At 49.1% G+C, this 23,117-nt stretch overlaps 1 protein-coding gene across 2 annotated transcripts; it reads left to right on the top strand.

Annotated features, from left to right (window-relative positions):
• Nucleotides 1–42: 42 nt before the first annotated feature.
• On the top strand, nucleotides 43–20,883 carry EMC8 (ER membrane protein complex subunit 8). Of its 2 annotated transcripts, XM_054453156.2 has the most exons (5): nucleotides 43–522; nucleotides 10,479–10,555; nucleotides 18,218–18,287; nucleotides 19,027–19,121; nucleotides 19,633–20,883. In XM_054453156.2, exons 1-5 carry the CDS (start codon nucleotides 292–294, stop codon nucleotides 19,790–19,792), a joined length of 633 nt encoding a protein of 210 aa, XP_054309131.1. In that variant the 5' UTR covers nucleotides 43–291; the 3' UTR covers nucleotides 19,793–20,883. The 2 variants fall into 2 exon arrangements, with proteins under 2 accessions (XP_054309131.1, XP_054309132.1); XM_054453157.2 differs by lacking the exon at nucleotides 19,027–19,121 and having other exon boundaries at nucleotides 292–522.
• The last annotated feature ends 2,234 nt before the right edge of the window (nucleotides 20,884–23,117 follow it).

Below are 23,117 nucleotides of genomic sequence, written 5' to 3'. Positions count from 1 at the left end.
AATGCCGGGCCGGGCTGCTTTCCGGCAGGCGTTGGAGAGGCCGCTTTCCGGCGGCGCCGGGCGAGAAGCGCGAGTGGAGCCTGGGGCTGCGGCTTCCCAGAGGCGCGAGTCGCTTTTTCAGGAGCCGAGGCCCAAACGGGGCCGGGCCTGTGGGGCCCACCACCAGCCCGCGGCCGCGCCACCAATCGCCGCCGCCTCGTCCCGCTTCTCGGCTGAGGCGCCGCGCGGCCGGGCAGCGGGTCCAGGCCTCAGCCGCGCTCCCAGGGGCCTCCGGGGCCCTCCCGGCTCAGCATGCCCGGGGTGAAGCTGACCACCCAGGCCTACTGCAAGATGGTGCTGCACGGCGCCAAGTACCCGCACTGCGCCGTCAACGGGCTCCTGGTGGCCGAGAAGCAGAAGCCGCGTAAGGAGCACCTCCCCCTGGGCGGCCCGGGCGCCCACCACACCCTCTTCGTGGACTGCATCCCCCTCTTCCACGGCACCCTGGCCCTCGCCCCCATGCTGGAGGTGGCCCTCACCCTGGTAAGCGCGGAAAGGGCCCCTTCCCCTTGCAGGCAGCCTGGCCTCCCCTCAGTCAGCAGAGAGGAAGCTGGCCCAGCGGTCGCCCTCCAACAGGCTCCTAGGACCCGCTCCCTAGGGTTGCCGTGGCCAGGAATGGGGCGATCCACGATGGCGCTTGGGTCTTGGCGCTGAATAAATAGCGTCCCGTAGTAGCAGCGACTTTAACCGTCGTGGATGCTTTTAGAGGCGCTTTAAGGCGACGAGTTATACGTTAGTTTCCTGAAATCAGTAGCCTTTGTAGAAACAAGTCATCGTTCATTTGGTGAGGATTCGACAGAGTTTCCATTGAGGATTTCGAGTTGCAGGAAGTGTTCACGTTGTTGGGACATTAATCGCTAGCATTTGGTTCTTCGTACCTTCACAGAGCCGATTCCTTATCTGGCAAAGTGTAAATGCTTCTTTGGCTGTCGGTACTCGGGCACCCCGGAGCTCAGACACTTGTAGAAAGGTAGTTGCATGATCAGATCTGTGGTCTTCGAGTGATGCATCTCAGGCCTGGCTCCCCTTGATTGAAGTGCCTGAGCTTTGTGTAAGGAGAATTTGTTCCCGTTAGTAGTTAACTTGTCTAGAATGTTTCCATGGCTTTTAAAAGCTAAAGAATTTCTGTGGGGCCGGGCGCGGGGGCTGACGCCTGTAATCCTAGCACTTTGGGAGGCCGACGCAGGCGGATCACCTGAGGTCAGAAGTTTGAGACCAGCCTGGCCACCATGGTGAAACCCCTTCTCTACTAAAAATACAAAACCTAGCCGGGCTTGGTGGCGGGCGCCTATAATCCCAGCCACTCGGGAGGCTGAGGCAAGAGAATCGCTTGAACCCAGGAGGCAGAGGTTGCAGTGAGCCGAGATCGCACCACTGCACTCCAGCCTGGACGACAGAGCAAGACTCCGTCTCAAAAAAAAAAAAAAAAAAATTTCTATGAAATTAAACAGCAGGAGCAGACCATCTATCCAAGACGCTTTTATGTTTTTGTTTGCAATGCCAACTTTATTGAAGCACAGTGGGGAAAAAGATGTAGCATGCAGGTAGACTATAGTGTTGGTAATTGAATTTTAGGCAGTAGCTTTTCAGTTACGGTGACCAATGAAGGGAAAAAGACCATCTATAAATTCCATCGAGTTGTTAAAACCTGAAGGAAAAGTAAACTGTAGCCTCAGATCTGCATACCTGAGCTGAGATGCTGTTTGTTTTTCATTTAAGAATAAACTGTGATGCTAAAATATAGTAGCTAATTCATGTAAGAAGTAGCTAAGCTTGAGAAGGTATAAGCAGAATTTCTTTATCTGTGTGTCCCCCCCACCAAGTAAAACGAAGCCATTTCATAATCTATCATTTCATAACTTACCTAATTATGACACCCAAGTCAGTTCTGGGCAAGCAAAAAGTATCTCTGGGCAAACAGTCCTGGCATAAGGTTACTGGGCACATCTTTGAGTGCCTGTTAAAGTTAAACCTCATATCATTTCTGGATAGGATTCAGATAATTATAATACTTAGATGATATTTATAAAACTAAGTATTTTAGCTCTTGAAGAAATGTGCTGTCAGTACTAAAACACCACTGGGGAGTGTGTGTGTGTATGTTTTAATCCAGGTCTTTCCAACCATCTTTTTGTTTTTTTGAGATGGAGTTTCACTCTTGTCACCCAGCCTGGAGTGCAATGGCACGATCTCGGCTCACTGCAACTTCCACCTCCCAGGTTCAGGTGATTCTTCTGCCTCGGCCTCCCGGGTAGCTGGGATTACAGGCACCCATCACCACACCCAGCTAATTTTTGTATTTTTAGTAGAGGTGGGGTTTCACCATGTTGACCAGGCTGGTCTTGAACTCCTTACCTCAGGTAATACGCCCTCCTCCGCATCCGAAAGTGCTGGGATTCCAGGCATGAGCCACTGCACTCAGCCTTCCAAGCATCTTAATTGTTCTGTTATGAAGAGAATTATTGGATCTGTGAAATGCATCGACTTGCAGGGAGCTAGATTCATCAGTAGCGTTCATGCAGGATTATTCACTTTTCTAATAAATGTTTTTGAGTGTCTGCTTTGTGCCAGGCCTGTGCTGAGGAGGGATATGGCTGTGGATGAAACACAGTACCTGCTTAGCACTTGAAGGTGCAGCAAGCCAGCAAGCCAGCAAGCACAGTACCTAAACCTCATAGGCGGAGCTTAGTAAAAAAGTGGCAAGGGATTCGAGAGAAGTCAGCCAGCCTAGGCTTGGGCAATCAGGGCAGTCAGGTTGCCCAGAGAAAGGGACATGCAGGCAGTGGGCCAGCCCTCGACCCTCAGGAGATGGGGGATGGAGGGAGAGCATTCAAGGGACCAGCATGTGCAAAGAGCAGGAGAAAATAGTGAGCGGAAGAGGACAGTGGGTGGGGGAGTTTGGAGAGAGCAATAGGGTGGAGTGTAAAGGGGCAGCGGGCAGAGAGAGTTGAGTGGTGGACAGATTGCTTTGTAGTGACCTTGTAGATCATGCAGAGGCATTTGGGCACCATCCTGAGGACAGAGGGAAGCCACTGGAGGAGAGTTGCATGATCAGATCTGTGCCTTCAAGTGATGGCCCCAGCCTGCAGCAGAGAGGATGCTGGAGACAGGAGTACACCCAAGACTAGAGGCAGGGAGGTGGCAAAACTGAGTGCAGCATGGGTACGGAGAAGGGAACAGAAGAGAGAGTAGGTGGGAGAAGCCACAGGTCTTGGTGACTAATCGTGCATGGACCTAGGGGAAAAGGAAGTGAGGGTGATACCTAGGTTCCTGGCTTGTGCGCTGGGACGATGGTGCAGTGGTGCCGTTTGTTGAGGGAAGAGGCAAAGAAACAGTTCTGGAGGGGAGGTGATTACTTCTATTTGGGGTGTGTTGAGTTTGAGATGTTCAAATGAAGAAGTCCTAGGTTGAAAGGTGAAGAATGGGTCTGGGTACAGAGACCAGAGATGTAGATTGAGAACCAGCGGTGTGCCGGTGACTTCTGAAGCCATGAGAGCAGGTCTTAGCACTTGAGGACTGCGTAGGGAAAAGCTCTCCAACCGCGTGTTTCCTCTGCTCTCACCACCAACAGTCAACACAGAAGATTTCTGTGACCAGATGTGTAGGAGTTTCCCCACACCAAGCAGCGGGCACCAGCTAGGTGTCCCCGCATTCTGTTCTGACACTGCCTACCTGGAGATAGTGCCAGAGCCCACGGGTTGAGGGCTCAGCAGCAGATCCGGGCTCTGGAACCTCTGACCCACCAGCTTCAAGGTGGGATTTCCATGGCCTCCTGTTTGGATTTCATTAATTTGCTGGAGCAACTCACAGAGCTCAGTGAAACCCTTATATTTATGGGTTTATTATACAGGACACTGCAAGGGATACAGATGAAGAGACACGTATAGGGCGAGGTATGGGGAAAGGGGCATGGAAGCTCCCCGTCCTCTTGGGTTTTTATGGGAGCTTCATGACATCAGCATCCCTTCCCCCGGGGTCTAGGGGGGACCCTCTCCTGGAGGGTCTTAAGACCCACCGTCAGCAAGGCAGAGAGGGGAGCAGTGGAGCGGAAGGACTGCAGGAGAAGGTGGGGTCGTAGAGCCCCTGAGGCTCACGCACCTGGCTTTCTGTCAGAAGACTAACCAGGACCGTGGGGAGCCAGGAACAGGGAAGAAAACCAGTATCTCTCGTCACACCCCAGGAACTTGGCGTGGGGAACACTCTGGCTTTTATGGGTTGAGTGGAGGAGGAGTCACAGAGCAACTGAGGACCAGCCCAGGAGTGGGAGAAGAAGATGTGGTGGCTGTTAGCCATGCAAAATCCTGTCAGAAACTTCTAGGAGCTTCTTGAAGACAAACTTGACCCTCACTTGGAATGTCAGCTGTCACTTATTCTCATTCTTAAGTAACCTTGACAGAGTTAAACACTTCTGTTCCGACTATGGGATATGAATGCAGTACTTGACAGAGTTAAACCCAGAAACTATAAACAACTGCATTCAAGTCACCTGTACATGAATTTTCCACGAAGGAGCAGGGCTGCCTCCCAAACCACTTACCAGGGAGGAAAGATGCCCAGAGGGGACCGTGACTGCCTGCTACCTGAGTGTGAGAGGGCACCGGGCACCACAGAGGCCCGCTCTGACCTTGCTCCTGCACCTCATTCCTAGTTACACTCTGCAATGTAGACACCCAGCCTCCAGCACCTCCCCCCACCACATGAGTCCCCATCCAGCAAGTCAGGGCCACACTTGACTCCCTGCAGTAACTACTCTTCAGCAGTGAAAACAAGCAGCAAGTTTTGCCAAGCAGTAGTTACTTGTACTGACTTTTCCGAGATGGAGTCTCGCTCTGTCGCCCAGGCTGGAGTGCAGTGGAGCGATGTCGGCTCGCTGCAACCTCGGCCTCTCAGGTTCAAGCGATTCTCCTGCCTCAGCCTCCCGAGTAGCTGGTACTACCAGTGCACACTGCCACACGCGGCTAATTTCTTTTTTATTTTAGTAGAGACGGGGTTTCACCGTGTCACCCAGGCTGGTCTCGATCTCCTGAGCTCAGGCAATCTGCTCGCCTTGCCCTCCCAAAGTGCTAGGGTTATAGACGTGAGCCACCGCGCCTGGCCCTGACTTTTCTCATATTCACAAAAACTCATTCCCTCAACAGTGGACAAATATGAAAAAGACAGCAATCCAGTGCGCATGAAATAACTTTCAGAGGAGAGTTTACAGAGGAAAATTTGCAGCTGGAGTCCATCCACAAATTTTGTACTTCAGTTAAGCTATTAAATTTATATTATTCACCTTTTGACTTAGTGACTTTCTAACCTGAAGGCAATGAAAACTCTCCGTGTTTAGAGCCATAGTTTATGAGGTTATCAGCCATAGAAGATGCAGTTTTCACAAAGCATCTAAATCCATGCAGCTGTATAAATGAGGTCTTATTCTCAAGGCTCTGCTCCATTCAGAGAGCTTCCTGTTGGAATTGTTTTTGATAAGGGGGAAAGACCATAGACTGTCCATCGAAGGGCAACATTAGATTCCTTTGAAAGGCTTTTCATTATTTTCCATTAAAAAAAATCCTTGCATTTGTGCATGCTTTTTGCATGCTTTTTATTTTTTTTTAAGTACTTACGCCTATTAACTTATTTATCCTTATAACCCTTTGACGTAGGTAGTGAAGGAATTATTTCTAATAGCAGAAACCCATAAAATGTTAGTACGAAAATTAGCTTGAACCTGTTTCTCTAATCCCTTTTTGCCCTTTTCCCCTTGTTGATTTCTTGCGGTGGAGTAGCTTTCTGTTACATTCTGCTCAGATGACTTGCTTGCTCATTGGCCTCATCACCATGATTTCAGGCTAGAATTCTGGCTGTGGCCTCCGTGTGGGCCTGCCCTCTGCTCCTTCGCACAGCGGCTGCCCTGGAGCTCTCCCATGCCCCTACTCACTCCTGCCCTTTGTTCCTCTCCAGAACATTCACGTGCCACCTTGGGGATGGGGAGAGGGATGCTGTGGTTCCCCCTTTGAGTTCTTCCCCCTGAACTTCACCCTCCATCTCGGTCCCATTGACCTCCCAAGCTCTTCTTTCATGGTTCCTGCTCCTTCTCATTCCGTAGAAAGATCAGCAGCTGACTTGAGAAGGAGCTTTCCTTCTCAGTGAAAATAACAATTCCTCTACTTCTGAACTCCAAGGCCTACTTTTTGCTACAGATAGGAAGGCTCAGCAGGTTACCCTCAGCATGTTGGTAAGTGGCAAGTTGCGGTCCCTGCCTCGCCTTTTTGACGGTTATTGTACAGTCACAAGGGGCGTGGGGGGATAGTGCAGATGTTAGCAAGGCTGCTGTGAGAAGCTACTGCCTCTGTGCAAAGAGTCTAGTTGGGAATGAATGGGGTGGCCCCAGCCCTTTTAATAGTTCTCTTCCATGTCTGGAACAGAAACAGCCAAAAAGGGCATTGAGCAGAAGGTGGTAGACTCCTGCCAAGGTGAAAATGTCCTCTCTCAAAAAAGTAAGTGAAATGGCATCAGTAAGTGCAGAATGTGGAAGGTGTCTGTATTCCGAGTCAGTTTGACTACATTGACAACAGTCTCCACAGAGTTTTCTCCTGAACTTTTATTTTCATCTTGATTTTTCACAAGATGCACATCAGGGTGTGGGGTGTCATACAACGAAGCAGGGACATGGAAATGGATTCGTTGGGAACAGAGGTTGAGTGGCTTCTCAGCCCTGCCTTGTCTTGCCTCGCTTCGGAGGAAGCTAGTTGCCTTGACTCGTAGCTGCCACTTAGATCCACCGCAGCTTTTCATGCAGGAGCCATTTGGGCTGAAGGCAGGATCTGCAGCCACTGGAGACCTGGCTGCCACACCCACACCCACACCACCAGCACGCCCCATCCTCTTCCCCCAGCCCACTCCACTCCAGGGCACTCTCACCTGATGCCTAGTTCCAGATTCAGGACTGTCACAGGAAACTGCCCTTATTAGAACTCGTCCGCCCTGCCGCTGTGAGTGCTGAGGCTTGGCCGAGTCTCCGTTCCTCCCTTCGAGTTCTCCATTCCTCAGTTGGTGAACAGGCTGTGTGTGCCCCTCATAGCCATCCATACAGCTAACTTGGTTATTCTCATGTGTGTCATTCAAAAGTTCTAAATTCTAAAGCCAGGCCAGAGCTTTTGTGACCTGGTTCGCTTTAAGGGCAACCTCTTCAAAGAGGTCTACCTAAAGTTCCAGGTCATAACATTTTTCTGCTGGAATTTGGTTGGGCCCTTGGAGTTTTCTTACAGGAATTTGTCCCTCAGCAGGCAAAATGTAAGTTGAGATGTACATGTGTTTGTCATAGGAATCATCTTTTGTACCAGGTGGTTTCTGTGCTCTGAGAACGGGTACAAGGTGATACCATATGTGTTTACTGGGCTGTGAGTCCTGACCAGGTGGCTTCAGCCCAGGAAAGAGATGGAGGAGCCAACTGAGACTGCTGCTGGGGGTCTTCAGGAAGTTGCCTGTAGCTAAGTAAAAAATATGTCCTATGCTTTTTCCTAGAAAATGTTGTATGGTGTGGTCAGCTGAGTAATAACCCCCCAAATATGTCCACATCCTAATCCCTAGGCCTTATGTAGCAAAAGGGATTTGTAGATGTGATTAAGTTAAGGGCTTGAGGGTGGAGAGAATATCTTGGATTACCTGGGTGTGCCTCATGTAATCACAAAGGCCTTTGTAAAGGGGAGGCAGGAAGGTCAGAGTGAGAGGAAGAGATGGATGATGGAAGCAGAGGTCAGAGTGATGTGGCCATGAGCCAAGGAATGCGGGCAGCCTCTAGGTGCTGGAAAAGGCAAGGAAAAGGATTCTCCCCTAGAGCATCCTGAAGAAGCACAGCTCTGCTGACCCATTATAGACTTCTGACCAGTAAGATAAAAAATTTTGGCTGGCATCATCCTCAGCAAACTAACACAGCGACAGAAAACCAAACATCGCATGTTGTCATAAGTGGGAGTTGAACAGTGAGAACACATGGACACAGGGAGGGGAACATCACACACCAGTGCCTGTCAGAGCGGGGGAGCGAGGGGAGGGAGAGCATCAGGACAAATAGCTAATGCATGCGGGGCTTAAAACCTAGGTGACGGGTTGGTAGGTGCAGCAAACCACCATGGCACATGGATACCTATGTAACAAACCTGCATATTCTGCACATGTATCCCAGAACTTAAATAAAAATTAAAAAACAAAACATACACTTTAATCAAGTACGGTTTATTTCAGAAATGGAAGAAATTAGGGAATTCGAAGTTAGAAAATCCAAAAATGTATGCATTAAAAATTCTAAGAAAAACAATCATACAATAATCTCTATGGATGGTGAAAAATCCTTCAATAAAATTTATTACTTAACTTAAAAAAAAAAAATTGGGCATGGTGGCTTGTGCCTGTAATCTCAGCACTTTGGGAGGCCAAGGCAGGAGGATTGCTTGAACCCAGGAGTCCAAGATCAGCCTGGGCAACATGATGAAACCTTTGTCTCTACAAAAAATTTAAGAATTAGCCAGACAGGGTGACGCACACCTGTAGTCTCCCAGCTACTCAGGAGGCTGAGGTGGGAGGATCACTTGAGCCCAGGAGTTCAAGGCTGCAGTGAACTGTGATCTCACCACTGCACTCCAGCCTGGACAACGGAGCGAGACTGTCTCAAAAAAAAAAAAAGTATTGTTTTAAGCCACTAAGTGTGTGTAACTTGTCACAAGGGCAATAGGAAACTAAGACAGTGGCCAATCTGACTATGAAAATAAGGGCAGGCTACACTGGAGAGCAGGGATAGGGACACCCGGGGGACAGAGACGTGGGTCACCTTAGGGGAGGACACACTCAGGAGGCCGGCCTGTGACGGCACATGAAGGCTGGGAGCACGGTGCTCAAGGATCAGCTCATCAGGGAACTTGACCAAATTTAGAGCAAGGCCCTTTGATAGTGTATGGAGATGTTCTAAGCAGCAATAGAAAGCTTCTGGAATCTATTCCATTAAGAGGTGATGGAAACAAAATATGAGTCGTTTTGGAGTTGTTTTCAGCAAAGTCACAATGATAGCACCATTATAGATATTTTATGGACATAATCCTGATCTTTTGGGTGGATGACCAGAATATAGTTGGTTCACTGAGCCCTGGTTTTGACCCAATATGGTAATTTGTGAACTCTTAGCAGGCCAGAAATATCCTAATCCTGTGCGAGCCAGGGACCCTTAGACTATAACTGTCTTGTCTGCTTTTGGTCATGAAGGAGACTCAGAGGCCAAACCAGAATTTAGGAAAAAGAGCAATAGGATTGTGTTTAAAAAACACACACATGCATTTTTAACCAGTTTATTCCCTACAAAAAAAAAAAATCAAGGTACCAATTTTGTTTCCTCTTGTGCAGACTGAGAATAGACTTTATTACAGTGTATTCAAATTCCATTATGCCAAAACAGGATGAGCCTTTGTTGTTTTGAATAATGACCTTAGACCTGCAGGAAGCTGCATCTGATGAGAAACACGGTACCATAAAAGAAACCCAAAAGCTTCGAAGGTCTGCCACCTTGCTCCTATTTCAAAGCACGCTGGAGAGAACTAAGGACATGTGCACGTGCCGCTTCCTAACTTGGGACCTCTTTACCCTACACCCCACCTGAGGGGTAGTTCATGATGTGGTGCTTACAATGCTGAGGTGGAGTATTAAAAGACTTTTTTTTTTTTTGAGACGGAGATGGAGTTTCACTCTTGTCACCCAGGCTGGAGTGCAGTGGCATGATCTTGGCTCACTGCAACCTCCCCCTCTGGGGTTCAAGTGATTCTCCTGCCTCAGCCTCCCGAGTAGCTGGGATGACAAGCACCCACCACCATGCCCAGCTAATTTTTGTATTTTTAGTAGAGATGGGGTTTCTCCATATTGGCCAGGCTTGTCTCGAACTCTTGACCTCAGGTGATGCGCCCACCTCAGCCTCCCAAAGTGCTGGGATTATAGGTGTGAGCCACTGTGCCTGGCCTAAAAGACTTGTTTTGAAAGAGACTGAGATTCCCCTTCTGGCCCTGTTTCTATCTGGTTGTGCAAACTTAGAACCTCTGTAAGCTTTGTTTCCTTAACTATGAAGGATAATGATTTAAGTAATTTTAAGGATTTCTAAAGCCCCAGTTCTTTATAAGAGAAGGTAGATGAAGATTATCTTCCCTCTGACTCTCTACAGCACTATACCAATCCAGTACCTGTAGACAAAGGGTCTTCTCGCTGGGACTGAGGAAGGCGGTCATTCCTTATGTTCAAAGTCCTGCCCTTCCTGACCATTTTTTCCTGAATCCTCCCCTTTCTTCTGGGGAGCGCAGGGTATGAGGATTAAGATTCTGTCATGTCTTGTCCCAGCATGTGGGGGTGGGATCTGTGGTTTTTACGACTTGATATTTAAGGGAGAATCATTCATCTTTTCCCAATTTTTGTTCCTCTTTCAGATTGATTCATGGTGCAAAGATCATAGCTACGTGATTGCTGGTTATTATCAAGCTAATGAACGAGTAAAGGATGCCAGGTACGTGGATGCAGAACCCTCTGTGGGCGAGGAAGTGAGCACGTGACGGGCAGACCCCGTCTCTCGTGTGCTTTTCGACCAGATACGAAACCTGTGAGACCCACGCCCCTTCCCTTTGTGCTTATTTATAGTATTTGAGGCGAACTGTGGTGTGGATAATTCCAAACAACAGAAATTCCAAACATTTCTATTAATTTTGGGATTCTGTTTTGTGTCTTCTTTATTTTGCATGAAGGGAATTCATACAATGAAAGCGACAGTCGGGGTTCCAATTTCTGTCCCTGCTCAGCTCTGTGTTGCTTCCCCTTCCCAGACTAGGGGTGGTGTTGGGCAGAGCACTGGGAAGGAATATTGCTCTATTTGCCGGTAAATAGACCAGCCTGTAGGTTTGGGGTTGGTACTCTGATGAAAATGTGGTATTTGCTGTCCCCTTTATACTGGCTCCTTCTTCCTTTTCCTTTTATCCAGATCCTTCCCCGACTGGGGCTCTCGCTAATAACAAAGCTGAGAATTTTTCTATATGTCTGCGTCATCTTGGTCCCAACAGAAAAACAGATGACACACTTGGGTGGTGATAATCTGAGGAGGGCTTAATAAGCAGGCTGTTCACAAGGTCTGGGCCGTAGATAACGCACAGGGGGTTGTGCAGTAAACAAGGCTGGTGATACCAGCCCAAAGGGTGGGGAGGAAGGAGCTGGGTAAACAAGTCCACGTTGAGAAGAGCAGTGCCCTTGGGCAGGTGGCCACAGCCAGCCTGACGTGGCCTCCCATCAGGGGAGGGGTGGCCCAGAGCAGTCAGTACCTGATGTCCCTCTTCCATTTTCCTTTGGCTGAACCCAGCCAGAAGCCAGATGGGCAGCTGGAAAGTCCACGCCGTATATAACAGGGAGATGCGTCAGGCTGCCCTGATGTGGCTTCCTCATGTTGTCAGATAGAGCCGACCCTCCAGTGTCCGGGGAGATGGGGGTGCAGTGAAGGGCCCTGCCGTTGGGTTCACTTGCTCAGCACAGATGAGAAGGTGAGCTCAAGCACTTTGGAAATAATACAGTAAGCTGGTGACAGCATTGCTATCACTGATGAGGCACCAATGTTTCTGATGAGAAACATGGTATCATAAAAGAAACCCAAATTTAGAAACGTAATTATCTTACCCTTGGAGGGCTGGGTCCAGGCACAGGATCCTGAGGGAGGCAGATGTCCTAGGAGATGCTGCACTGAAAGTCAGTCCGCTGAAGCGTCTGCCAAGGCGGTTGGGAGTGCGTGGAATCCCCGTGCATGTTGGCTCTTCTGCTGCTTCCTCTGAGCCCACGAGCAGCACTGGCCTCTCCGCCTTCAGTGCATCTCTTCTGACTCTCACTGGGATGTCCTCTGTTTGATATCACCTGCCTCCCTTTGTTGATGAATCAGTGCCTCCCGTCCTTCACTGAGCGAGAGCCTACCCACGGGGCCACATCCGTCTTAGTCTTTGTTACATGAAAGACTAGGCGTGGGCTGAGGAAAGCGCAGCCCTCTGGCCCTTGCCCTCACGTGGCTGAGTTGAACATGAAGGACAGTGCAAACACAGGCTGCGGTGCAGGACAGTGGCCCCTGCAGGGGGCTTGGCGGCAGGGGCCGGGAGACTTAGACCTGGTAGAATGATCCCAGAAGCCCCAGGGCATGGTGTCCTGTAAAGCAGGCCCTCGAGAGTGAGCAGGGCCTTGTCAAGTGCAGACGTGGAGACCAGGAGGTCAGCATTCCTGGTTGGGGGACAGCAGACACAGGTGAGGACGTGGCAAGGGCTGGGGCCGTGCCCACATGGAGGGAGATGCTAGGAAGTGAGGCTGCACAGGTAGGTTGGGCCATACCTGAGGGCTCCTCCATGCTCAGAAGCATTTTGAACTTCACCTTGCAAGCAGTGGGGAGCACCCTTGGCAAGAAGGTGTTCCTGGACCAAGCAGTGTCTGTCGTGGCTGTCCCTGCAGAAGGGAGAGGAGACTGGGCAAGTGGGAATGGCACCAGGTTGACAGATGAGTGCAGGGGCCTCCCTTTCCTTAATCCCCCACCCGCAAATCCATGCCTGATGTGGTCGCCCCACATGGACCCGCGCAGGCTCTCCTGTGCTCCTCTCTGCACACGCCTCATCTGGCTCACAGCTCTCACGTTCTTACCTCTGTGCCGACCTCGTTACAGCCCAGCCTGGAATTATCCTGCTCAGACACAGTTTTCTGCTCTCCATACCTTCCTTCTAGAATGTCCTCCCTATCCTCACCTAGTCCACGTCCTTCTGCGTCCTCCAGGAGGTTTTGCAGTCCTTCATTAATACTGACTTTTAAGTGCATCCGGAGCAGCCATTTGTCAGATGTGTAGAGAGGATAAACCTTAGCTAGGGGTCTGCCACTCTGGAATAGGGAATCTACCTCCCCCTACCCCGGTGTGCCCAGTTGTTTGAGGAGGAAACCTCAGGTAGGTAATGCCGTCCTATCCTTGGGCTCTATTGGGGTCATTTTATTTCATCTTCACAGCAATGCACAAGTGAAGAAACCAGCCAGAGAAGGTGGCTTCTCAGAGGCCACACAGCTTGGGAGCTCAGGAGCTAGGATCTTGCCAACTTCTGACTTAAGTATGGTTTTGCTTCTGCCTGGAAAACCTTCCCCTCTCTTCAGCCAGACCTAGCTGAAAATTTTCTCTTCTTATTCTAGAAATATTGCCTGATTCACAGTGTCCTGCAGCATGATTTGGAGCCAAGTAGACCTGGATTCAAATTCTAGGTGACTTACTGATGAACCTCCTTGGGCCTCTGTGGCCCTGTCTGTAAAATGGAGCTGAGCTCATGCCCCAGAGAGTAGTCATGAGGACAGAGGGGAACAGCGCAGCGTGTTTGTCCTTGTGCTTGGTTTACAGTAGTGGCTGGTGCTGTTACTAGTGCCGTGATGACTTTTTCTATTACTGTTCTAACGTAGTATTTATAACTTTTATGAATTTCCTAAACTTTAGGTCATTCCATCAAGTTTTATTATATGATTCATTGTTGGCCAGTGTTTTGCTTCATAGTTAGCATTTGATATGAGTAGGTTTCGGTGCCCGGCAGAGAGCCCTGGCCTGAGGCAGACACTCAGGAAGAAGCTTTTAGATACACAGTGTAAGATGGCACCTACACGCTGGCCCGACATGGTGCTGTTGGGAGGGTGAGCAGAGTGGTCTGCCTTCAGGGTGCCTGCAGTTTCGGTTGGCAGCTGGCTCTTCCTAGGAATGAGGAGTTCCTGACTAGCAAGAACCACAGCGTGGCAGTCTTCATTCAGGATCAAGTGGATCAGTATTGGAGATTCAGTGCCTAAGACAGAGAAATGCAAAGTTGGCAGCTGTTTCAAATACTTTGACAGTTCATTAACTACAATTTTTTTTTTGGCGGGGCAGTGGCGGAGCAGACAGAGTCTCACTCTGTCGCCCAGGCTGGAGTGCAGTGGCACGATCTCGCCTCACTGCAACCTCCACCTCCCGGGTTCAAACTATTCTACTGTCTCAGCCTCCTGAGTAGCTGGGATTACAGGCACCCGCCACCACACCTGGCTAATTTTTGTATTTTTAGTAGAGACGGGGTTTCACCATGTTGGCCAGGCTGGTCTCGAACTCCTGACCTCAAGTGATCCACTCACCTTAGCCTCCCAAAGTGCTGGGATTACAAGCATGAGCCACCACACGCGGCCAACTACAAATTTTTAGACTTCTTTTAAAATAATTAATTTTAGGCCAGCCATGTTGGATCACACCTGTAATCCCAGCACTTTCAGAGGCCAAGGTGGGAGGGTTTCTTGAGCCAGGAGTTCAAGACCAGTCTGGGCAACATAGCAAGACCTCATCTCTACAAAAAAATACAAAAATTAGCTGGACATGGTGGCCTATGCCTGTGATCCCAGCTACAAGGGAGGCTGGGGTGGGAGATCACTTGAGCCTGGGCAGTTGGGGCTGCATTGAGCCATGATCTCGCCACTGTACTCCGGCCTGGGCAATAGAGCAAGACCCCATCTCAAAAATCGGTGAATAGAAAGATAGATGTTAAGAGTTCTTGAGCATCTACAATGGTAGTTTTTCTTTTTAATGAGTGTTTCCTTACCCTCTTCCCAATAAAAATCGCCAACCAGCATGATCAGTGTTAAGTAGGAGGGTAAGGGCTTTGCAAGCTCTTCATGGCAAACAGCCCTGCCTTTTGCTTTCCAAGTTCCTCAGCAAATGCAGGGGCAGGCAGAGGTGGGTACGTGGGCAGGCCTCCTGAGGGCTCTGTACCCACTCTTCACCACTTGCCGTCGGTGCTGTGGGGACCTGGCGCCCACTGAGTCCTGGTCAGTGCAGTGAAGCACTGCCTTCCCTCTGCTCTAGGAGCCACAATCACACTGCTTTCTTCAGTACGATTGGCTTCTACCTGAAAACCTCCCCTTCCCTCTTAAGTCATGTTTTTCTTAACACTGCAGATTTATAATCAGTACATCACTTTGTCAATTTTGAAAACGAAAATAGAATAATCATATAAAATGATTTGTTTTTTAAAACATTATTAATTTTTTTTAGCCTAATCACAAGGGAAGGATTGTAATTGTATATAGTGTGCTTTGTTAAATAACTCACAATAATCCATGTATTTTTATGGCTGTTAAAAGAAAGATGGGGCCAGGCGCGGTGGCTCACGCCTGTATTCCCAGCACTTTGGGAGGCCATCACGGGCGAATCACGAGGTCAGGAGATCGAGACCATCCTGGCTAACACGGTGAAACCCCATCTCTACTAAAAATACAAAAAATTAGCCAGGCGTGGTGGCGGGCGCCTGTAGTCCCAGCTACTCGGGAGGCTGAGGCAGGAGAATGGTGTGAACCCGGGAGGCAGAGCTTGCAGTGAGCCGAGATCGCACCACTGCACTCCAGCCTGGGCGACAGAGCAAGACTCCGTCTCAAAAAAAGAAAAAAAAAAAAGATGGATGGCTCGGTCCCTGCCACAAAAAGCTGAAACCCTTGATTGTGCAGGGCAGATAGGATGCACAGAAAGAAAGCAGCACCTGCCATGGACTCCGTGTTAGAGCCTCTTAGAAATGAATCCTCAGAACTCCAGCAGGGCAGGGGGTCTCATCCAGGGCAGTTTAGCAGGGCTTTGTGGTGAGGGTGGCATGTCTTCTGGGCACTGAAAGAGGGGAAGCAATTCAGTAAGGAGGCCTTGGTGTGGAGGGCCAGAAGGGACAGTGTGAGTGAAACAAGACGGGCATGTGAGGCAGATGACATGTAGGTGGATTTCCTAACAATAAAGACACAGCATTGCCCTTGTGGCTGCACACGGTAGCTCAGTTCACCGTAACGAAGGCCTGCCTCTGCCAGCCTGAGAATAGCAGCCTTCATCTTTCAGGCAGTGAGCAGTAGTCTGTGGGGCTGTGAGCACCAGGGGACGTGATGGAAGTTCTGTTTTAGGACAATTTAGTTCAGGAGAATTTTCAGATTACATCGGATGAGAAGAGCCTAAGCTGAGCTTCGTAGCACGTGCCTGTGGTCCCAGCTGCTTGTGAGGCTGGGCAGGAAGGTTTGATTGAGACCAGGAGTTTGTGGCCATCATCACACCTGTGAATAGCCACCATGCTCCAGCCCGGGCAACGAAGCGAGACTCTGTCTCTTTTTTTTTTTGACGTGGAGTCTCACTGTTGCCCAGGCTGGAGTGCAGTGGCGTGATCTCAGCTCACTGCTGCCCCCGCCTCCCAGGTTCAAGCGATTCTCCTGCCTCAGCCTCCAGAGTAGCTGGGTCTACAGATGTGCATCACCACACCCAGCTAATTTTTATGTTTTTAGTAGAGACGGGGTTTCACCATGTTGGCCAGGCTGGTCTCGAACTCCTGACCTCATCAGGTGATCCACCTGCCTCGGCCTCCAAAAGTGCAGGGATTACAGGCATGAGCCACTGCACCCAGCCGACCCTGTCTCTTTAAAAAAGAGAGCGAGCGAGCGAGTGACCCTAGAAATTATGAGACCAGTTAGGAAGCAGTTTTAGAAGCTCCTGCCTAAGGTGAGAGACTGAAGGAAATAAATGGCAGGGAGAATGCAGGAAAGGAGAGCAGAGAAAGGACCTGTGGCCTGCAGGGTGGGGAAGAGCAAAGGGAAAGGTGGCCTCAGGTCAGAGAGGCTGGAAGTGGACTGGCCTGCCTGAGGGTGGTGGGTTCCCGCTGGGAGGCTTTTGAGGGGGTAGCAGTCTTGGGGCCATCAGGCAGTCGTCAGGAGACTTCCGGAGTGCTGCTCTGCCAGGGAATGGGTTAGATGGCACATTGCACAGAGCTGTGGTGAGGACATGGAGCAAGACTAGCGGCTTGTTAAAGAAGTTGAAGAAACAGGCGTGGAAGGGAGGAGGGAAGCTGGACAGCAGCTAGTGGGAACCAGTTCAATACTTTTGTTTTTCCCTGAAAATAAAGACTTACACAGATTTGAAGGCAGAACTGGGGCTTGGGCACAGGAAGAATATAAATAAGGCCCCCGAGGAGAACACCCCTTCCTGGCATAGGATAGAAGAATAACTTTGTGTTTGGAGACATGGTGCAGGAATGGTGGAGTAGCTGCTCTATAGTGAGCTCTATTAACTTAAGGTAGAAAGGTGTCATTTATCAGGGTTGGGTGGCGGCAGGGCCAGAGCCAGCAGTGGAGGCTCATGAGCGTGGAGAAGATGTGGAAAGGCTGAGGAATTTCTCAGAGGGTGATGGACTGCCAGCTGCCCTGAGGTTGCTCTTACTTGTTGCAGTGGACAAGTTGCTTTGCTAGCGTACAGATGGAGAAGGCGGGCCCGGGAGGCTTGGAGTTTGGCCCAGGGGCTGGCAGGTGCCCAGCAGCAGTTTAACTGCCCACTTCAGGTGACTCTCCACTGGCTTCCTGGGAGCCTTCCGTTAGGAGATGCCCTCAAGATCCCCGTCACCAGGGCTTTCTGGTTGGAGTGAGGCAAGGACCTGCTTTGCACGGTGCGCCCCATCACCCAACAGCGTTCCCTGTCCTTGCTGGCCACACCCATCACAGTGGGGCTGTCATCAGCCACTTTAAACGGGCAAAATGTATTTACCTGGCAGGGAAAACACCAAGATCACAAAGGTGGTTTTCCCAGGGCAAGGTTCATCCATTGCACTCCAGATGTGCTGACCCCTGCGATTTCTTCATATGTGGGGAACTGCACTCACACTCTCCCCAGCAATACAAATAAATAAGTAGGCTGGGCACAGTGGCCCATGCTTGTAAGCACTTTGGGACGCCAAGGCAGTAAGATTGCTTGAGGCCAGGAGTTCAAGACCAGCGTGGGCAACATAGCAAGACCTCCTCTCTACCAAAAAAAAAAACAAAACAAAACAAAACAAAAACACTAAAAAGTAACTGGGTGTGGTGGCCTGTGCCTATAGTCCCAGCTACTCAGGAGGTGGAGGTGGGATTGCTTGAGCCCAGGAATTTGAGGTTACAGTGGGCTATGATTGCATCACTGCACTCCAGCTAGGGCAACAGAGCAAGACCCTATCTCTACCAAAAAATTAAATAATAAGTAAACCGGCGAAGCGAGCACATGCAGCCTGTTGGCTCCACCAGTCTGTCATTGCTTGTTAAGTCTCAGTGGTGTTGACTGTGCCTTTTGTAAACAGTGTTGAATGGCATTAACTGGAATGTGGTAGCCTGACTATTTCTTTGACAGTCCAAACCAGGTTGCAGAGAAGGTGGCCTCCAGAATCGCCGAGGGCTTCAGCGACACTGCGCTCATCATGGTAAGTCACTTCTGTGCAGCATGTGGGAGGCCCTTGCACCTCCTCTCACCAACCTGGAGCTTGCTCTACGGCGGTTTCCTTTCCGCTAACCCCTTCACTCATTTATCTGCTTGAGACCATTGCCGCCTCTTGCAGTTTTCTCCCAGCTGCAGACCAGTCGAATCCCAGGCCATGGCTTCTGTGCTCCCGCATCACTACACAAGTGGGAGTGGGGTCCCCTGCCAGCCGCAGCCCCTGGGAACTTGTTAGAAATGTGAATTCCCAGGCACCCACCCCAGACCCCACTGAATCAGAAATGTGGGGGGTGGAGCCCAGCAGTCCATGTTAACACACCTTCTAGATGATTCTGATCTGAACATGCCAAGTGTGAGAAGCACAGAATTAGAACAGCCAGCACAGCCTCTAGGGGCACAGGGAAGGAAGGTGCTTGTATGTGAGCAGATGGTATCGAGGGCCTTGCTGAACAGCCTTGATTCAGACAGAATCCTAGGATGAGGGAAGAAGTCATGTTTGGAAGCTTTGCTTTTGTGAAAAAACAGTGAAGGACTTGACGTTTTCCTGCATAACACAACCGTTTTCCTCAGGCCAGACACTCGCGCCACTCTGCATACAGGCTCTGTCAGAAGAGTGTCTGCCCAGCCAGCGTGGGCACTGCTGCAGGGAGAGCCCCGAGGAGGCGCCTGCCACTGCTGTTTGGCTAGCATTCTGTTCACTCTCGTGTCCTTTGCCTTGTGCTCAGGTAGACAACACCAAGTTTACGATGGACTGCGTAGCGCCTACGATCCACGTGTACGAGCACCATGAGAACAGATGGCGGTGCAGAGACCCACACCAGTGAGTGCGCCCCATGCTGCCGCGCGGGCTGCGCTCTGTCAGCGCCCGGCCACGTGAAAGCCACTCTCACCCAGCCTGTGTTTTCAGTTAGTGTTTTCTCCAGAGGCATGATACCGAGCATATTCCCCAGCTCCTGTAGGCCCCAGTGCTCCAGCGCTTCCAGGCAGTAGAGGGAACCTCAGTGGTACTCACAGGTCTTCCCACCCCAGGCCCTAGGGCACAGACACTCTTCCCAGGCCTTTGCTTTGATGTATCTGTGGCCATTCAGAAAGCTTCAGTCATCTGCCTCCAACTTTCTCAGAATTCCATGTGAAGGGTGTCCCTTCCATGTATTAACCATGTTTTCTATGCTCTGTGTACATCTTCATGCGTTTGAAATGCACATGTTTCTCAGTACTCTGCACCATCTCTGTTCATACCATTGTGCATATGGCTGGCCTTCTCACTTGATGCTGTTACAAGCCATCCGTTTTCACTGTTAGATGCTGACTTCTTCATGTTTGACCCGTAGTGACTACTGTGAAGACTGGCCAGAGGCACAGAGGATCTCAGCCTCGCTCCTGGACAGCCGGTCCTATGAGACGCTCGTGGATTTCGATAACCACCTGGATGACATTCGGAATGACTGGACAAACCCAGAGATCAATAAAGCTGTCCTGCACTTGTGCTAGGCAGGCACCGCTGTGACTGGGCTCCGGGCCTTTCCACTACACTGAAGAAGAAAACCTATTTTTAAATGTAAATAAAATATCTTGTAGCCTGTGTGGAAAGCTGACCGTTTTAAGAAGTGGCATGTGCCTTGAAAGGGGGCAGAATGTTCAGTCGGTCGTGTTTTTATCACAGAGTCTCTAGAAAAGGTGCAGACATCCCGTCTGACTGTCCCTGTGGACTGTCTCAGTTGTATGTTGCTATAATCCTCCAAATCAAAGCTCTTTCTGCTTGTGCAAGATTGTTCCTATTAAACAGTTTTAACTAACCTTTTATAATCTGGAGAGAATACTTTTTAAGGCTTTTTAACTATCTTTTTTTTTTAAAAAAAAAAAAAAAAAAAAAAAAGCCCACATCTTATACTCCAATGAGTGTGAGTTTTTATCCTGTTCGAATTTTGATGTCGTCCAGGCGTCCTGGGATCAGGGTAGACACGTGGAGTGCTGGTGCTAAGCTGTTTGAGAAGCTCTGTGTGGGTGTTCTGTGGTCAGGTAGGCTGGGCTGTGAACAGCACTGCTCAACACGGTGTCGGCTCACAGAGCCACAGCAGCTCCGCACAGCAGGAGTGACACCACTGATGCCACAGAAGCCTTTATCGTTAGGGGCAAAAGCAAACATCGCTGGTACCAGGAGCTCAGTGTGGTGCTCTTCAGCCACCCAGAAAGCTCACATGCCTGCAGGGCCAGGAAAGGGAAATGGTCATTTCTTTTGTAGTAGGAAAAACAAGACTTAGACTTCCCGAGTTGTACAGAGTGACGTCTGTACTTTTTATACTCAGAACATTTGGTCAGGTTTTCTAACCAAACCTTAGGAAATTGAGAGGGAAACTTTATGGTACCTTTACCTTTTTTCCTTTTTATATGAATTATTTTGTACAAAGTTCAGAGAGCGGTACCTTTCCTACTGTCTTTTCTTCAACTCCATGGAGGAATTTGTAACGATCGGTGTGACCTACTGAAAGGGTTTGTGATACAGCGGTCACTATTTTCTCTTAACACATAGGAAAAAAGTTCAGACATCGCTACAATAAATGTGCTTTATTTGATCCACCAAATTCTCTCTTCCCCTTTCTTCAAATACCTCTTACTGTTGATTTTTTAAAGTGGCGTTCTTTCACGTGGGGAGCACAGGAAAGAGTGAGGTGCCTGTGCCCTTCTCTCCCCTGCCCTTAGATGCCAAAGCATCACAGCTGGAGCGAGGTGGGCAGTCTTGTTCTGAATGGGCTTGGGTTTGTTTCATAAAGGGAGAAGAATCACCTCCAGCATTTGCACGTAAGAAGCTGTTTTGTCCTGAGACTGAAACAGCAGCGTAGGCCCCCTCCAGTTAGAAGTCCAGGGTAACTGGCAGAGCTACTTGGAATGAAGGTGTGGTGAAGGCTAGTTTGGGAGGCATTTTAACGACACAGCCTTCCTAAAACCCTTCAGGGTGGTTTTCCCTCTGTGTCACCTCCCTGTGGAATTCTTTTCCTTGGTTCTCCTCCTGCCTCCCAGGAGCATACGCTGTCCTCTATTTTGGATTTAGGCCAAAGCTTAAGCCACATAACCTGTTCCCTGTCTATGGCTGAGTCAGGCTTAAATTTTCTAAAGAAAGCATATGAGATACCCTGAAGGGAAGGATGTATTTGTGAAAAGCCAAAACAGATTTCCAAAGTGCAGATACCTGCTCCTATATTCCTTGTAAAAATAGCAGAAGCCTCTGCTGAGCCTTTAGACCCTGTGCTGACCCCTCTCTCCTGGTCTGCACACACTGTGCTGTGTGGCCTGTGCTGCCTCCCTCTTACCACCTCCCCAAAAAGACAGCCTGGCCCTGAGCTAAGGCTCTATCTTGCCCCACCCATGATGGAAGAACAAGCCTGTTACACAGCCACCTGAAACTTACTCACACTCTGCTTTTTTGTGGAAAAGACTTACAGGAGCGACACAAAGTATGTTTGTATGTTGAAAATCTGCCCTACAAAATGTTGAAGCCAGGATCCAGTGCTGTGCACCTGTAGTTCCAGCTACTCAGGAGGCTGAGCAGGAGGATGGTTTGAGCCCAGGATTTTGAGGCCAGCCTAGACAACTAGCAAGACCCCGTCTCTTAAACTAAATCTGAAAGGGGTTACACCTATATTGACGTATGTTTAGAGACACCTGCCTTTAGAGCCAGCCATCTGCTTACGGTCATTCTGGTGGCCATTTTCATCTTTCATAGCATCCATCCATTAAGAAGTAAGACACATACATTATTAGTTTATATGAAAATGTCATATTCTATTTCTAGTCATGGTTACCTTTAAGATCCGAGGATACTAAACATGAAAGATAGGCAGTAACTTCATAAATACTCTAAAAAGCAGTGCACTTAATAAGGAAAAGTCAACTTTGCTAATGAAATTGGATTGCTTTAGAGCAGAAAACTAAGAAATCTTAGTTAAATTTTCAAGTCAATTTTCCATGGATCTGGTATTTGTAAGCCTCCTGGGTATAAAAAGTCCTTGTATAATTAGCTTTGGTTTATTTTATTTTTAAACAGGGTCTCGCTCTCACTCAGGCTGGAGTGCAGTGGCAGGATCATAGCTCACTGCAACCTTGAACTCCTGGGCTCAAGTGATCCTCTACTCCATCCTGATACTACTTTAATAGCGTACTTTTCTGGTAGTTGTCTTGAAAAACCTATTGTTTCTGCAAAGTGTGTTTCTCAGCTTTTCACACCTGCCTTTTTTGTTTTGATTTGCATTGGCAAGACAGTGTTTCCAAAACCTCCTTTTTAGCATTACACTTCTCTTGCCACAGTAGCTACTTTATGGCATCATGGTAAACAGAAGCAGAAAAATATCCTTGAGCAGCAAACTCCATACCCTATGGACATTTTTAGCAATTTTAGTGAAGATAGCTGAACTTAAAAATAGACTTCCGCTTTAGTAATTGACATTTCTTGAGGCTTCCCGTCAACTCTTAATGCCTCTTATGCATTGGATTTTTTTTTTTTTTTTTCAGTTCAATCAAATGCCTGGTAGGAAATGCTAGCGTTGCCCCTGCCAACTCTCAGGTATGTGGTGTCTTAATCTGACTTCATTTCCATACATCTCAGAATCCAGGAGATAATGTAAATATTTTCATCCTCATAAAGTTGACTTGTTACTCCTTAAAATCCTCACAATATTCTTCAATGGGACATAATATCTAATCGAGCTTTTTATTTCTTAGAAGTGAATCACCAGCTGGGCGTGGTGGCTCATGCCTGTAATCCCAGCACTTTGGGAGGCCGAGGGTGGGGGGGTGGATCACCTGAGGTCAGGAGTTCGAG

The sequence above is a fragment of the Pongo pygmaeus genome, chromosome 18 (genome assembly GCF_028885625.2).
Source record: "Pongo pygmaeus isolate AG05252 chromosome 18, NHGRI_mPonPyg2-v2.0_pri, whole genome shotgun sequence".
Lineage (NCBI taxonomy): Eukaryota > Metazoa > Chordata > Mammalia > Primates > Hominidae > Pongo > Pongo pygmaeus.
This window is presented reverse-complemented; position numbering and strand designations above follow the sequence as displayed.

Excerpts from the sequence above, each read along its gene's own strand:
- EMC8 (XM_054453156.2), top strand. The coding sequence starts at position 292 with ATGCCCGGGGTGAAGCTGACCACCCAGGCCTACTGCAAGATGGTGCTG. Across the intron at positions 523-10,478 it reads TGGAGGTGGCCCTCACCCTG|ATTGATTCATGGTGCAAAGA; the intron begins GTAAGCGCGGAA and ends TTCCTCTTTCAG. Across the intron at positions 18,288-19,026 it reads GCGACACTGCGCTCATCATG|GTAGACAACACCAAGTTTAC; the intron begins GTAAGTCACTTC and ends CCTTGTGCTCAG.